The sequence below is a fragment of the Phyllostomus hastatus genome, unplaced genomic scaffold (assembly GCF_019186645.2).
Source record: "Phyllostomus hastatus isolate PE091 unplaced genomic scaffold, TTU_PhHast_1.1 phas_scaffold_501, whole genome shotgun sequence".
NCBI lineage: Eukaryota > Metazoa > Chordata > Mammalia > Chiroptera > Phyllostomidae > Phyllostomus > Phyllostomus hastatus.
In genome coordinates, this window is record NW_025334033.1 from 42,142,424 (window position 1) to 42,159,394 (window position 16,971).

A 16,971-nucleotide genomic window follows, 5' to 3' on the forward strand; every position below is an offset into this window, starting at 1 on the left:
AAATTTGAATATGAATACATATGCACAATATATATTCATTTATAAATGAACAATACTATGAATTTTTAAATTACATGATTTTAAGAGCTTTGAGTATTTATAGCAAGTGTCATATAGTAATATTTTTAAGGAAAAAAACAGAAATGACAAGATTATATGTACTAAAATTAAGGAATTACATAGGGGGATTAGAATAGAATCTTCTCAAACATTTAGAATGGATGCCTGCCAATCCTCAGTGATCAACATCCAAAGTCGTTCTGTTGAAAAATTACCGGTATATTGAATACAAACTTGTAGACACTTTTAGATAGATAATAAATCTTTTTTTCTTTTTTTCACATTTTTTATCATTGTTCAAGTACAGTTGTCTCCATTTCCCCTTTACCATCCCCCCCCCAACTATCCCCATAGGTAAATAATTCTTATCTAGTAAAAATAACCACTGACAAAGCTTATAGTTTTTTCTACACACACAAAGAGTGAGCCAACTAGCTCTTATTAAGTAGTCGTAAAAAAAATACAGAGTATCCTTATATTGGTAAGAAATGATGGTAACCACCTTTAAGAAGATAGATTATATAGTAAGACACAGGGTGGTAATTTGAGTTTGGCACTATTGGCATTAAGAACACATTGGCTATAAACAGAAACCCAAATATGTGCCCCAATCAAGGAAGTTATAGCATATTATTTAAAAATCCAAGATAAAGACTAAATTAAAAAAGTTATATCTTGAAATTCTTCCATTTTCTTTTCCCAGGAAAGCATTTGGAATCGATGCCTATAATAATGTCCATATTATAACTAAGTCCCATAACTTTCACATATGAGAGAAAGGATGGCTGCCCTATTCAGCCCATTGAATTAATGCTTCCAGTGTCCTAACACTCTCCTTAAGCTGGAACATGTGCCTTGTGCTGTGTAAGGATAGAGACATACAAGAAATAAAAATCCTGCTCTTAAGAGTCTTATTTTGTAAGTCAGAGAGACATGCAAAAAAATTTACAAAATAGGAAGAGAAAAGTTCTACAGGACCAGGATAGGCAAAGTATGCACACACACGTGCACGCACTGTTTTGTATTTGAGGGGAATCAGGAAAGACCACACAGAGAAGGCAGTGTTTGTGTTTAATCCGCAGGCTGAGGAACTCTAAAGTGTACCATTTGAACCATGAATAAATGATGCTATGATCACAACTTGGGAAGTTTAAAGCAAGACAAGTATGCATTTTTAATAAAAAAATGTTATAAAGCTTGCCCTTTAAACATGCCTGAATTAACTAAGTTCATCATCATAATATATAGAGCAAACCTATCCGGTGCATAGTTCAGTTTTTCAAAACACAAAAATGTGAATGCAAAAAAAAAATATTCTGGGGCTTGGGAAAAATTCTTTTAGGTATTTAAAGTGTGAAGCACTTGACATCTAATCGCAAGTACGCAGGAAGAAATCTAAAGTGCAGAATAAAAGTCACATTTTCACAGGTTCTCAAAATAGCAAAATATTATTCATTCACATCTCAGATTTTTTTCTTTTTGCAATAAAGACAACAAGCAGGCTTTTAATTCTGAGAACCATAATTTATAAGTTTTCCTTGATAATGCACAAATATTTATAAGACATGGACCGATTCTAATTATTAAACAGAATCTCAACCTCAGTACTAGAAATTACCTTTTCACACTATGAAGTTCATTTAATTCTGTCTTTTCCTTCCTCATGATGTCCCCTTCCCCCCACCCCATAGCAACAACTAACCCCTCCATCCAAAATGTATATGAACAAGAACAGTTCTTTTGAGAATTTGAAGTTACAATTAAGATACTTAGATATAGATTGTGTTAGATAATCAACAAAACAAACAAGCAAGCGAAATAGAACCAGACACATGGACATGAAGAACAAACCGACAGTGACCAGAGGGGAGGATGGAGGGGGATAACGGGAAAGAAGGGGAAGGGTCAAATCAAGAAACACATATAGAGGACCCATGGACAAAGCCAACGGCGGGTGGGTATTACATGTGAGAGGGGAGGGGAGGGGCAGAGGAGAATAATGGGATAAAAATGGGGACAACTGTAATTGAACAACAGTAAAAAAATTAAAAATAAATAAACAAAGGCATTTTCATGCTCACTAAAAAAAAAAGACTAATGACTCCAATCATATGATTCTAACAATTAGTAAACACAGCAATGACAAACTGTCAAAGCAACAAAACAAATATCTTAGAAGCAGGTCTATTGTTAATAGGGACATGACATTTTTATAGTCTCTGAAGGGTACCGTATACTTTGTTGAGTCACTCGGAAGTAACCTGGCTATTTTAGCCATACCAATAAATCTGTTCACATTAGGTAATTATAGGGTAGGAACAAAAAAGCAAGAAGATATTAAAGAATATGAAATATTATGCATGCATCATGAACTTAATTTAGAATTCTTTGTGTTTCATAAAAAATACGAAGGTCAGAAAAGTGGAGGTGGAAGAACTGAAAGAACTTCAAGTTGAAAAAAGACATGAACTGCAATTATCTTCATATGCCCTATTTAGAAAACCATCTTGAAGCCATCTTTTGGTGTTAAAAAAAAAGAAGGTATTTGTTGACTACATTTTTAATCTTTCCATTAATTAGTTATGCTTCAGAGCTTATTCATTAAACACCTTAGGGTTTTGACACACTAAAGAATTATGTACCTCCCAAGAGACTGTTTAGAGGCAAGGATCCAAAAGGATAAAACTGCACCTGTTTTTTAAATTCAAAGATCTTAATTAACTTTAAAATGACCTCCCTTCTATGCCTTTCAACTGGCAAATGAATCGGTATTAAGAGAGGGCAAAACCTGCTTATTTCTCCTATCAGATCAATGTAGATAAAATGTCATTTTTCCAATGTACTCAGATATGAGAGATACTATTTCTGTTTAACCCTTACAAGGCAAAAAAATCATTAAAGGTGAACAAGGACATATTTCAATGTTCAAAGCCACAATTCACAATGAAGATAAAATGGTTATAAATATCTGTGCACTAAATCACATGGCAACAACCACTATAAAGCACAAACTAAAGGAGGTGCGAGGAGACATAGATAAAGCACATTAATAATAAGACACTTTAACATGCCACTCTCTATTGAAAGATAGATCAAGAAGAGGAAAAAACAAGAAAAGGATAGAAGACCTAACTTAAGGTAGAAAACCTGAAGATATATATCAAATTGTGCACCCCTATAATTTTTGAAACTTTTCACTAAGTTTGTAATTATTCCAAAAGTAAACTACTACCAAAAAATTGTAAGCAGGAAGAGAAAAAAGAGGGGAGGGGAAGGGAGTGGGAGGAAGGAGAAGAACCAAAGGAATGACTGGACAGAGGAGCTAGAAAGGAATGGATATTCATCAAAAAGTCAGGAGTAAATATTTTCCTCTCCCTTTCTTAAAATATTAAGCAATCTTGAGTGTTAAAGAAACCATTCACCTAATTTTCATCATAAAATAAAGTATTTCTGATTTAGAAAAGTCTGAAAACATTCATTCCCAATGGAATCCACACGGAGAAGTCACAAAATGGAGCCAGTGTGATGACCTGCTGGCTCGGTTAGGGAGGGCCCTCCTAGCAGGTTCCAAGCCCTTCAAGCAAAGCACAGGCAGCAGCGGGCACCCAGCTTCAGCTGCCTGGAAGACAAAACCTGCAAATGGTGTGAACACAGCATGTGTCTGGGCCATGGCAGGTGTGCTCTCTGGGGCATGATGTGCAGTCATCTCTCTCTTGCAGCTTCATGCCGGTCTGCTGCACAAAGTCACCAGAGCCCACAATCCTGTATACAATCCCCTCAGATTGCCTCTACTCTAAACCCATACTGGAGGAAAGCCCAATACCAGGATGAGTTCCCTACATTTGTTTCTGCATCTGTCTCCTAGATTATCCAAATCACAGACTGGTGAAGTGCAGGGACTTTCCTGGGTCCCACTGCACAGATGCAACGCCACCAGCCCACCTGCACCTCTGCCAGCATGGTGCTGCCCCCACCAGTCCTGCTTACTTCTGTCTTGGAGAGATCACTTCCAGGACAAAACATTTTTAAAAAAAAATGAAAATCTTCTGACTGCTTTTTGGTGGAACTAATATTTGTTAGATGCCCATGGAAAAAACAAACAAAAGGTTGCCAGAGAGGTAGGTGTACAAATAACTTGACTCATTAAGCCCAGAGATGAAAAGTCTCTGAATCCCAAGATTTTTGAGGGGATAGATAAAAAAGCACACACTCAAGGAAATAAAATGTGACAGATATGTGATGAGATTGGTCCAATACCCAGAGGCCCTGTGTTCATTTTTCCTGTGTCACTGAGCAAAACCAGCTACCATTTTATTTTAAAAGAAAAAGAAAATGCATTTTGTCTCTCTCACTGAGCAAATGATTGCAGCTCAGCAGACCCAGACTGCACTCAGGGCTTTCTCCATTTTTTTTTTAAGAAAAGAAGTTACTAAGGTAAAACCATGACAAAGAATATGGGGCAAAGCAAATGGCAATGAGTACACAGCTAAGGTAATTTATCACAACAGTCCTCACATCACTGTAATATATTTGATATCTGTTTGCCCAACCGCCATCGACACAAATGTGCAGGAAAAGAAGATACACCTGTTTGGGGTTTGTGTTTGATCCTCTTTTTTAAGTAAACAAGAATGGTTGTATTGTGTATACACTACAAAGGATTGTTCTAACAAAATGTACACCTTGTATGAAAGATTATACATAGCCCCTTTATACTCCAGGAAACGAAGCAGAGCAAGCACTAAGTGGCATTAAACACACCCCAGTGCTGACTCTAAAATGCTGTGTGAATTTTTCTCACAAAAAAATAAAAATAGGTACTAATTGAAATTTAATGGTAACTGTAATATTATTTCTAAACAGATGAAAAAAGGAGGTTTACCAACAACAGTGTTCAGTCATTTGAGACCCTGGACCATTTTCTCCAGCTCATACCAATTTTACAGAACCCGTTCTCCTGTGAGGGGGTCATTGTTTCTGGGTTCTCCATTCTGTCTTTGCCAGGCAATTATGCTTTTTGAAACCATTTCTCCATTTCTTGTGCTGAAGTTTGCTTTTGCAGTTGCTAAAACACATCAGCCAATCTTGTACTTACGAGAGTAAGTGGCATTCAAGCTATGCTAGGTTGACCTCGGAAGCTAAAAAATCCAATAGTTTAAAATTGAGCTCATTTTTCATGAGACACAAGCCAGGAAAATGTGATCAAAAAAGAGTTGACAACCTGCAATTCTAACTTATTTTACTTGAGGAAAAAAACATGGTTGATTCTCCTCTGACCTCATTATTGCTTCCTTTTATATCTATGTGAACTTCAGGAACCTGCTGCTGATATTTGAGCAAAAATAATCTAAAATATCATTTAGCATTTGTTATAACAATATATATATATATTTACACTGTCCCCAAACATGAATTTTTTTTAAATTGTCATTTATATGCATTGTCACTGCCTTTTTTGCTAGTACAACTAACTAGCAGGTCTCTGAATTATAGAATAAATTTATTAACCAAATAATTTTCCTGGTTGTGAGTGGACAGAACCAGCTTTAAAAGCCTAAATTTACTTACATTGTGATTACTCCATTATAATAATGGGCAGGATTCATTTATCTCCTCATCACTTTGAGCTCACCACTTAGGTCCACTGAGATTCGGTATAAAGATTTAGAGTAAATGATCTGAACTCAAGCTCTGACTCATTTACTAACTAGCCAGGCAAGTCACTAAATTTGGGGGGCCTCCCTTTGCTGAGCTTTAAGAGAAAGTGTTGAATTAGACAGCTTCTATTGCCCCTCTAAAAGTAACATCCTGGATTACCAATCTGGCAGTTATTCCCCAAGCCATTTTCACACTCGTCAACATGGAGGCACAGCCAGTTAAGGCTATGACCAGCTCTCGTCTAAAAGGTACTATCCTGTTGTTGCCGAAGAAAGTTTCATCAAACCCTCATGCAGCCCGTTGAGCTGTGACAGATACTAATGTTCCTTGCTGAAGTAGCATTACTAGTTTTCATTGAGATTCATCATCTCATTAGTGACCCGATTTCTGAAGTCAGCAAGCAAAGGAAATTTCTCTTAAGAAACCCGAGAAGTGAAAATCTCTAAAACTGTTACGCATTTGCTACTACATTAGGAAAGTTCACAGTACCTAAAATAGCCACCACCTCATCATCCTGGATGACTTCCAAGGATCCTGACACCACAAAGCAGAGGGCATCCACACTTTCTCCAGCATGGTAAATGAGGTCCCCAGGAGCACAGTGAATAGTTTGGAATTCTACCGCCAAGGCGCGCAGGCACCCATCACTGGCCAATCGAAAAGCAGGATGTTCATTAAAAACCTTCCGGTTGAGATGAACACAGATATCAGCTCTCATGTCCTTGGGGCAGATAGACAGAACCTGAGGAAAGTGAAAGATAAATAAGTGAGAAGAAAAGAGAAAGTTATTTCAGAAAAAGTGCAATAAATATTTATTGACTATGACAAAGTCTGCAACACACTGTACCAGATACTCAGAAGGAAAAGTTGTAAGACACAGCTCTACTCTCAAAGACCAAGTGATCCAATGAGATGGGCTGATGAGCATATGGACTATCACAATACAGTACCACATAGTGAGGCTTTGAGAGGGGTGTGGATCTCTCCATAGAGCAGTCTCGAGGCGGTCAGGCAGAGTCTCAGAAAAACACATAATGTAACTACACCCAAGAGCCAACTAAAATAGGGCATTAACATTCATTTTCGTATGGTTTCTGTTTTAGAATGTTTTATAAGTAAATGAAAATTCAGGGTAATGTTCTTTATTCCACATTGAAGCTGGATTTATAGAAACCAGTTATAAGAAAACACAATCAACAAAAGCACCTTTGCAACTTCACATGCTGTCACTGGCTGATGTAACTCCACTTTATATGTGTTTTTTCCCACTCTGAATTTTTTTTAATTTTACAAATGCATTTATGTCCAGAAAGTGAAAAGCATATTCGCTAGCCGTCTGTAGGGCTCAGGGAACTGCAAATGTCAATGCCAGCAAAGTGGGCACATCATTTTGCTGGCAGCCTTGCATTCTGGTTTCTGACTCTTAAAGACTGCTGAGGGCAACAGCAGAATCCAAGCTCTAGGCTTCCTTTAGAAGAGCCAGGGTTAGAGAGCTTTTATTGCCAATAGCTTTCAGACAGGGCAATTAAAGACCCAGATTAAAATGGACATTATTATCATATTTAATCAGATCATCATCAAGCAAGATGTGATTACAGAAGTCAGTATCACCCACTTTAAAGATGCATGTGCAAACTCACTTAGAATCTTCTCCCAATCCTCTTGGTACACTATTTCTTATAATCAGAAATGACTTTCTTTGCTAGGCTTTAAATCCCTCAAGCTGGAGTCTAAGTTATACTGAATAATGTTTTAATATAAAATAATTTTCTTTTTTACACTAATTTCATATTAACCTTTAAAAATTACCTAAAGCTTAAAATAAAATAAATAAATCCCCTGATTGTTCTTTTTTAAAAAGATTTTATTTATTTTGATAAACAGAAGAGAAGGGAGGGAGAAAAAGGAAACATTAATGTGTGGTTGCGTCTTGTGCGCCCCCTACTGGGGACCTGGCCCACAACCTAGGCATGTGTCCTGACTAGGAATCAAACCAGTGCCCCTTCGGTTCGAAGGCCTGCACTCAATTCACAGAGATACACCAGGCAGGGCCTGATTATTCTTTTTATTTGGAGCTCACTATCAATGAAAAGTTGGTTACTTCCCTGTGTAAAAGACAAGCCTATCATAAATGTAAAGACCATTAATTAAATTATGCTTTCCATACCCCTTTCTTTAACCCCTCTTAAAGCTTACATATATCAGTTCACATACTGCATTTTTGGACCATAAGATGCACCTAGGTTTTAGAGGAGGAAAATGGGGAAAAATTTGAAGCAAAAAATGTGGTAAAATATTTAATAACATAAATAACATAATATTTCACCAATGTAAATGTAAATAGAACTCAACAGCAGCATTAACAACCATTATTCCTCCCAAATTGCTGGGGGGGTGTATCTTATAGTCCAAAAAATACAGTACTTAGTATCTCGGGGGGGGGGGGGCATTTATACTCCTTTGAATTCCTATAGGCAATAGCAATCAGCTCAACTAGCTTTCTAAAAAATCTCATCTTGGAGGAATAGAATACCTAACAAGAGCTTCAGGAGCAATTGACACTTTCTTACCTCATCAGTTGTTTTCCATAATAATGTAATGTTTTCTTTAATATATTAACTTTTAGTGACCTCTGACAACTTAGTCATTCAGTAGGCTCTTACTGAGTTTTTACTCTGGGGCATGCCACTGCATTAAGCCCCATGGAACTAGAAGGAGAAACAAGACACTGTATTTGCCTTGGAGAAGCTAACCATGCAGTAGGGAGAGGTATGCATGTAAAGAGACAATTATAATACAATGAGAAAAATGACAGGGCATGGCCAGGTGCCATGGGGCATGTGCTGCTTAGAAGTCATTACTTATGACTTAGGGCACCCTTAGATTAGGCTCAAAAGGACATAAGTCTGGGTGCAAATCTATCAGTTACTACCTCCATAACCTAAGGTATACAAAATCTATCAGTACTTTTATAACTCATGTTATTTAATCTCCCTAAACATCTGTGAAATGGGTTGATAGTGGTTATTTCATAGGCTCATTACAGAAATTAAATGAGAGTTTAGCCCAGTTTAGCCTTGCACATGACAAGAGCTAAAGAAATGTTGTTTTTTATCATACTCATTGCAAATGAGTGTTCCTACAGAGTTTATTGTCACTTTAGCTCCCTACAAAAGCAATTTGCTATTTTTCATTTTCCATCCCTGTCTAAATTCTGTATTGTGGCTGTCTGATGAGATTCCAGGCACAATTAAGGATGTATTTCAGCATGAACCTAGAGATATCTCAAGCTAAAAATAAAATTAATGCTAGGAAAGCAAAAAAAAATAATTTAAAAATGCACACACATTAACATTACACTGAATAGCTTAATGGAAAAAATTGATTATTCTATTTCTATCCCATTTACCTTAAAGGATTTTCATTGTTTTAGATTCATTTTGGTAATAGCCATTTTATGTCTTTTTAATTATTTCTTTCAGGATTCAAGCTGCAAATGAAATCTTCCAATGTTAGCAACATCCTGTGTTTAGTAGCATATCAAAAGAGGATTTTTATTATTTTAAGTGCATCTTTCCTTTTTTGTTTTACTTCACTTATGACAGATTTATTCCTTTGATTGATGTAATAGACCAAAGTGCGGATGTCATTAACTGACAAGTTAAAACTTAGTGTTAAAATAGACCAAAGCCACACCCAGCTCTTTCCCCATCCCTAGACAGGGCATATGCCTTCCGAGGTATATCTGTCATTCAAATATGAGTATAGTATTATTTTTTTCTGTAAATGAAGGTACTAACAAATGTCTTAGGTAGTCAAAATTTAGTTTTAAGTGATAAAATAAAATTATAATTCAAGATATGCTAAGCCCTGGTCCATTAATCCTAATTTCAATGTACTCTGCCTTGAATGTCATATCCAGTCTCTTGTCAGTTCCCTAATAGGGATCTCATAGTCATAAACAAATGAAATTACATTCCAATAGAAAATATTCAAGTTCTACTGACTTGTTTGTCTTCAGGTTGATTATTTATGCCCTCTTTATACCAGGATATGTATAAAATTAGATTCTTAATTGAGACAATAAATTTCCTCTTTGGAAGAGCTATGGTTGCATATAAGGAATCATTTTAGAATTCTGTAAACAAACCCTGAAAAAAATAATGCCATGGTCTGGAAAAGAAAACTCTTTTGAAATTATTTATGATACCAGTTCCAGATTAAGAGGTATCTTAACAGACATCCCACTGGCTCCAAATATCTAACCTCAACATTGCAACTAAAGAACACTTAGTACAACACATACAATCATGTTATCTCACTTTGTTAAAATATCCAATGGCTTGCTTCTCCAAGTAAAGCCAAAGTCCTAACCAAGCACACAAAGCTCTTTATGGTGGGACCCTCCTTCAGACACATCCCTTACTGCCTTGCTCCAACCCTGCATTCAGTCATGTGATACTTGTCATCTCTCTCTCTCTCCTGCCATACTCTCTCATGACTATGCCTTTGTACATGCTGTTCTTCCGACTGGCATGCCCCATCATCCCCTTCTCTGCCCAGTCAACTTGGATCTATCCACCAAGCACAGACCATCCTCTCTCTGCCATAAATTCAATGCACACACAGCTCTCTCATAGAACTGGGTAGTGTACAGAAAGAGAAAATGAGAATAAGAAGTGTTGTGATCTATATTGTTTTAAAAATTATAACAGCACACTATGGTAACATTAAACTATCACAGAGTTCAAAGGACTTTAACTTATTAATTTCAAATTTTTATTTTCAACAGTAAAGTTATTCTTTGATTTTTAATGAAGTACCACCTTATGCCCAATGTAAAGCTGATACAAGAAGAATTATGTTAGGTGAAGTTCTGATGGGAAGGCAGACTCCAAGGCAGGGCTTCACAGGGGCATTTTCAGTCATTCATTTAACTCACAGCTATTGAGTGCTAGGTATGTGTTAGTTACATGCTGGCTACTACACAGGCCATCCAGATCCACAAGCAAAAACTCTCTCAGCGCCTGCCTCCCTGGAGCTTCCAGTCGGGGATAGCTTGAAAAACCTCTGTTCCTCGTCCAGTGTCCTATTTTACAGATAAGGCAACTGTATAGCATCAGGGTTATGTGGTTTCCTCAAGGCCTCTCAATAAAGTACTAGTAAAACCTAAAACTCTTGACTTACAACTCTTAAGCCATGCTCCTCAATGAAGCTACCCAGGAATGCAATACAGCATCTGGCACTTTCTGATGTTTTCTGGTTCAGAAAACATCATAGTACAAAAATATAAATGCTGCATAGTACAAAAATATAAATGCTGATTTCTGAAAAATCATTGAGTCCAACTAATCAAATCATAGTTTATTTATTAGGAAATCACTGTAACCACCACCATCACCACAGAACCGATTCATTAATAAATTATTTAACCTATTACTATTTGCCAAAAGTCAGTCATCTTATCTGAAATATAAGTTTTAGTATATTTATGGTATAAATATGGTATAATTATGGTATAGTATAAAAGGACCTAAGCTAGATACTGACATAGAAAGAACATTTCACAAATGTCAGTCTCCTGAGTTCCCCTCCTCCATCACTTTCATCCATTATGGTATCAGTGATTTAGAAAAAAACTTAGAAGAGTGAGCCTAAATATTTTAATTAGAGGCCAATGAGTTGAATCAAGATTCTCTGAGGAAATGTTTGACTGGAGAGAGTTAAAAGAAGGCAGCTGTATCCTCTCTCTTATTCATTCTTTGAATAACTTAACAATGTATTTGAACAGTCTTTACACATAGAAGACATAAAACATGAAGAAAATAAATTTTCTCCATTATTTACACATATTTATATACCAGTTTCATAAAACTTGAATCTCTAAAGGTTTATTTCCTGCTATAATCACACAGTATTATAATACAATCATTTCCCATGCCATAAAATACTGATGTAAAAATATGATTTGAATCACTGCATAATATTCCATTATATAAATGAACACAATTAATTTAACCACTGCATTATAATTGGATATTGAGATTTTTAGTTTTCTCTTCCATAAATCAAGTTGTAACAAATACCCTGTACCTGTATCTGATTAAGAACAGGTTTTTATAGAAGTAAAATTAATGAGTAAAATATAAAATAACATTTAAGTCTCTTGACAAATTGCCTTTTATGAAAGGTGTACCAAATTACACTCCTACCAGTAGTGTATGAGAGTGTTTACGTGTTTTTAACAAGCCCCCTGAAATCTTTCCTTTGCATTTTAAAGAGAAAAGGCAATTGATGTGAAACAGTAGATTTGTAGAGTGTAATGACATGGAAGGCTAGAGAGGGTCAGTCGTTAGCCGTCTCCTACCACTGCACCCTAGTTCAATGACCAGAGACTGGCCACTTTAATTAATCTATAATAAATTTCTAATGTGAAAGTGGGGGTAATAAGGATTTCACTTTAAGTGTCTGAAAGTACTGAACTAAATAAGGCTCCCTCTTGAGTTCCGTTACTGCTCTAAAGTAAATTATTTTATTGATTATCTATAAAATCCTCTATCAGGAGTAATGAAGTGTCAGCTATTTTTAACAATAATTGACAAATGAAGAAGAATCCTGTGTTTTCTTTCTTAGGACAAAGGAATAAATGCATTAATGATATTATTGAAGCTACCACTGACATTCTTCAAAATTACTCCTTCATTTGATGCAATTAAATTATGCACTGCTGATTAATCTCTCCTTGCCAATCCAATTAATTGGTATTAAGTTAGTGAAAATCTGTGGGAAGATTCAGGCAAGTGACATTTAAACACCAAATATTTTCACAATATTTCCTGGGAATGAGGTGCTCAAAGACTGCCAACAAATGAAGTAAAGTTTGCTATGGGCATTCAATTCTCATCCACTTTATGGAAAGAAAAGAAAGCTCATATTATTAGGAAAAAGGCATAATGAGTCAGCCACGTGGATCACAGAAGAGCAGATGTCTGGATGTTAGTCCGCCAACTCCTGGGGTTATCAAAACCTCCAAGGAATTAACTCAGGAACAATGTAATGAAATAAAACCAAAGCAAATTAACTTTCATTATTTAAAAGTGAAAGGTCATATTAGCAAGTGAAGACTGTTACAACCAGTGAGAGATTATAGGTGAAAATTCATGGATTTCACTTTAGAGATAAATTTCCTGTGAGTAGACTTCATGTACAAAAGCAAGGCTTAAGCTTTTTGTTTAAAAAACACAGAGAACAAACTTTATCATGTTCTTCATGGTCTTGATTTTGCAGTAGGGAGTAAAGGAAAAAATAGCAATTGTTACCATTTTTTAATTTCTTAAACCAGCAGATGTTTGGGGACACTAACTTTTCAAAGTTAGGACTCTGATGAAATTCAGACATGCTGTTCTCTATTCTTAATCTCATTCTGTCCTTTTTAATGTGCATATGTTTGATTAAATAAAAATACTTTTGAATGTGTGAACATAGTTTCTAAAATTAGAAATATATTCAAAGTATATTTTATTAGTTATCCAGAGTGTTGGAAACAACCCAGCCATGATCTTTTTACAGTCACCTACAACACAGGAGGTTCCCAGCTTCCCAGATTCTTTAAAAGAAGGAGTTCCTCACATGTGTAGCACGAGGAAGTGAATGGGCACTTCTGTTACCTGGCTCTAAAGCTGAACATACATATGTGCCTAAAACAAAGTCACTTTTCTTATTTGCATGCATCCTAAGCTACATGGGGGAAATATATATATATTTATATTTATCTATATTTATATTTATTTATTTATATACGAGGTCCATCCAGAAAAAGTCCAGCCATTGTTAATATAAAGAGAAAGGTTTGTGCAACATTGATGTGCCCTGGCAGCCAAGGAGGGTGGACTGAAATGTGCATGCCTGAACAATAACAATTTCACTGTACTAGTCAGTGGGGTGAATAGACACTGTTGAGTGAGCACCCTTCAGTGTACTGTGTGGCCATAATATTCAAAATGACTGAGCATGTAGAACAATAAATCTGCCTCAAATTTTGCATTAAGCTCAAACATTCCTCCATGGAAACTATTGGGATGATTCAGAAGGCCACAGCTATGGGCAACTGGTGACTAGTGGCTTCATCATGACAGCACACCCACTCATGCATTACGTCTTGCCCAGAATTTTTAGGCAAAACATCAAAACACCCAGGTGACTCAGCCCCCTCTACAGCCCAGATTTGGTGCCCTGCAACTTCTGGCTTTTCCCAAAACTAAAATCACCTTTGAAAGGGAAGAGATTTCAGACCATCGATGAGATTCAGGAAAATACAATAGGGCAGCTAATGGTGACTCCAACAAAGGATTTTGCAGTGTTTTGAACAGTGGAAGGGACACTGGGAGAACTGTGTGAGGTCCCAAGTTGTCTACTTTGAAGGGGACTGTGATATCATTGTCCTATGTACAATGTTTCTTGTATCTTGTATCTTTTTCGATAAATGTGTCTATTTTTCATAGTGCGTGACTGGATATTTTATGGACAGACTGCATATTTATATACTCAAACTTATTTATTTATATTAAGTTTAAGAGATACCTTTAAAGCTCAGTAGTTTTCTATAATATCCTAGAAACCAAATTATCATCTTTTGTGATATCATGTTGTGTTAACTTTATTTAAAGCATTTGGGGGAAATTAGGCCTAAATGAATTTTGGTTTGTGTATTACTTACACTAATATTTGTCATCAGTGTTTTCATAACTGAGAAGCTAGACATGTCAGTAACACTATTCATAAATCAAACCTATCACAATTCTTATCATCCAGAAAATAGGCATGAATAACAGAGTAAGTAAAAATGTCCTTGAATAGAGAGATGGACTGTCACAGAGCATGTAGGTCTTACATGTAACAGACACTCTCAGGTGTCACGTAATGCTGCAAGGAACCCTAGCAGAGCCCCAAATCCTGCAAACACGATCTGGATCTGCCTATGGCAAATCAAAGACAGCAGGTTGATAGAAATTTTGCTGAAGGTGAGAGTGCTTACTGTAAGGAAAAGCAACAGATGAGAGCCAAATTCTAAAGAAATATTCAAAAACCTAAAACATAATGATGAACATATGGAAACCAAAATAAAAAACATAATACCATTTATAATTCATAAGATGAAACACTTTGGTATAAATCTAACAGAACATAAACAGGATCTGTATCTTGAGAATTACAAAATGCTGATGAAATAAATCAAAGAACACCTAAATTAATGGAGAAATATATCATTTTAATGCATTGGAATAACCAACATAGTAAATATGTCCATTTTCACCAAATTGATCTATGAGTTTAATGCAATTCCCAAAAAGTTTTTCTATCAAGATGGACAAAAAGCTTATTCTAAAATTTATATAAGGAGGCACAGTATCTGGAGTAGCTAAGACCACTGATAAAGTAATAAGGCAGTAGGAATCACCTGCCCAGTGTTACGACATACTGTGTAGCTGTAGTAATGAGGATGGTATAGCAGTGTGGGGAGGGAAGACAGCCTTCACAACAAATGGTGCTGGAGAAATGGGATACATACATTTGCAAAACAGAAAAAAAAAACCCTACACACAAAAAAACCTTTAACCAGATCTTACATCTTATACCAAAATTAACTCAAAATGCATTGCAAATTTAAATATAAAATATAAGATTATAAAACTTGAAGAAAATGACAAGATAAACAGATAAACTATAAACTGGGAAAAACATTTACTTGCAAATCACATACCCAACAAGAGATTAATATCTAAAATGTATAAGAAGTTTTAAACTTCACATTAAAAAAATCCAATCAGAAAATGGGCAGAAGGCTTGGAAAGATATTTCACTGACAAGAATATACAAGATGAAAAATAAGCACATGAAAATATGCTCAACGTCCTTAATCCTTAGGGAAATACAAATTAAAACCACGATGTGATATCATCAAACCTGCCTAAAATAAAAAGTAGTGATAACCCTGAAAGGTGAGGATACAGATAAATTAGATTGCTCATATACTGCATATACAAATTGTATATCCACTCTGGAAAGAGTATGACAATTCCTCACAAAAGTAAATGTGGGCTTACCAGATCACTCAGCAACTGGTCTCTTGAGCTTTTATTCCAGAGAAATGAAAACTTATGTTCACTCAAAAAACTATACCTGCATGTTTACAGCTGCTCTGTTTGTAATAGCCCCAAACTGGAAACAATGTAAATTGCCCTACGCTGGTGAATGGTTGACAAACTTAGTACAACTATCACAGGGCATACTATTCAGCAATAAAAAGAAACAAACTATTGTTACAGGCATAATTTCAATGGGTCTCTAGGGAATTATGCTCAACGAAAAAAGCTAATCTCAAAATTCTTCATGATTATATTTATATAACATTCTTGAAATAATAAACTAAGAGATAGAGGATAAATTAGTGGTTGCCATGTTTTAGAAAGGTGGGTAAAGAGGGAAGTTAGATGATAACAGAAAATCCTGGTGAGGCAACTATTCTGAACTTGACTGGTGGTGGTTACATGAATCTAACCTTGAGATAAAGTTGTTTGGCACAGAACCAAACAGAGAGGGAGAGAGAAAGAAGAGAAATGGGTACATTTAAAACTGGCAAAATCTGAATAAAGCTGATGATTTCCTATCAATATCAGGTTTCTAGTTGTGCGGGAAACTAAGGGTATATAGAACCTCTCTGTATTAGTTCTCATGACTGCACGTAAATCTACAATTATCTCAAAATAAAACTTTTTTTTAAAAAGTTACAGTTTTGAATTAGCAAAAGCTTGAAGTTTTGTTCCTCCCTTTTGAGAGCAGAGCAATAGCCCTCCCCAGTAACCAGAGCCCCCAGAACATCAAGTAATAACAAGATGTAACATTTGGTGCCATTAACACACTTTCATTGTGTTACTTTCCATAAACCCCAAAACCCTTGAGGAGGCCCCTGAACAGAACTGTCTGTGTGCCTTGGATTTACATCTACCAGCTTGACAAGAAGATTAGCTGAATCTCACCAGGGGCAATTGTTGCTTGTCCCTCAGCTCCAGAGTAGACTGAAAGCCAAACCTCTGAGTTGAGGCCTTAGCCTCTAGCGCAAAGCCAAGTGCTTTGGCCAAAAACAAAACTCTGCTCGGGGAAATCAATTTGCAACCTTATAATTTATAACAGAGCTCTCCATAAAATATTGCAGTTTCATTTTACATGCCCAGAACACTTCAAAACTGTACTGAA

At 36.0% G+C, this 16,971-nt stretch overlaps 1 protein-coding gene across 1 annotated transcript in view; it reads right to left on the reverse strand.

The window, feature by feature from the left end:
* Positions 1–16,971, reverse strand: part of KCNH5 (potassium voltage-gated channel subfamily H member 5) — a 266,358-nt gene that overhangs the window by 61,523 nt on the left and 187,864 nt on the right. Inside the window, exon 9 of the mRNA XM_045821933.1 lies at positions 6,208–6,460. Within this exon, the coding sequence (XP_045677889.1) occupies positions 6,208–6,460 (253 nt within the window). The remainder of the gene's footprint in view (positions 1–6,207; positions 6,461–16,971) is intronic.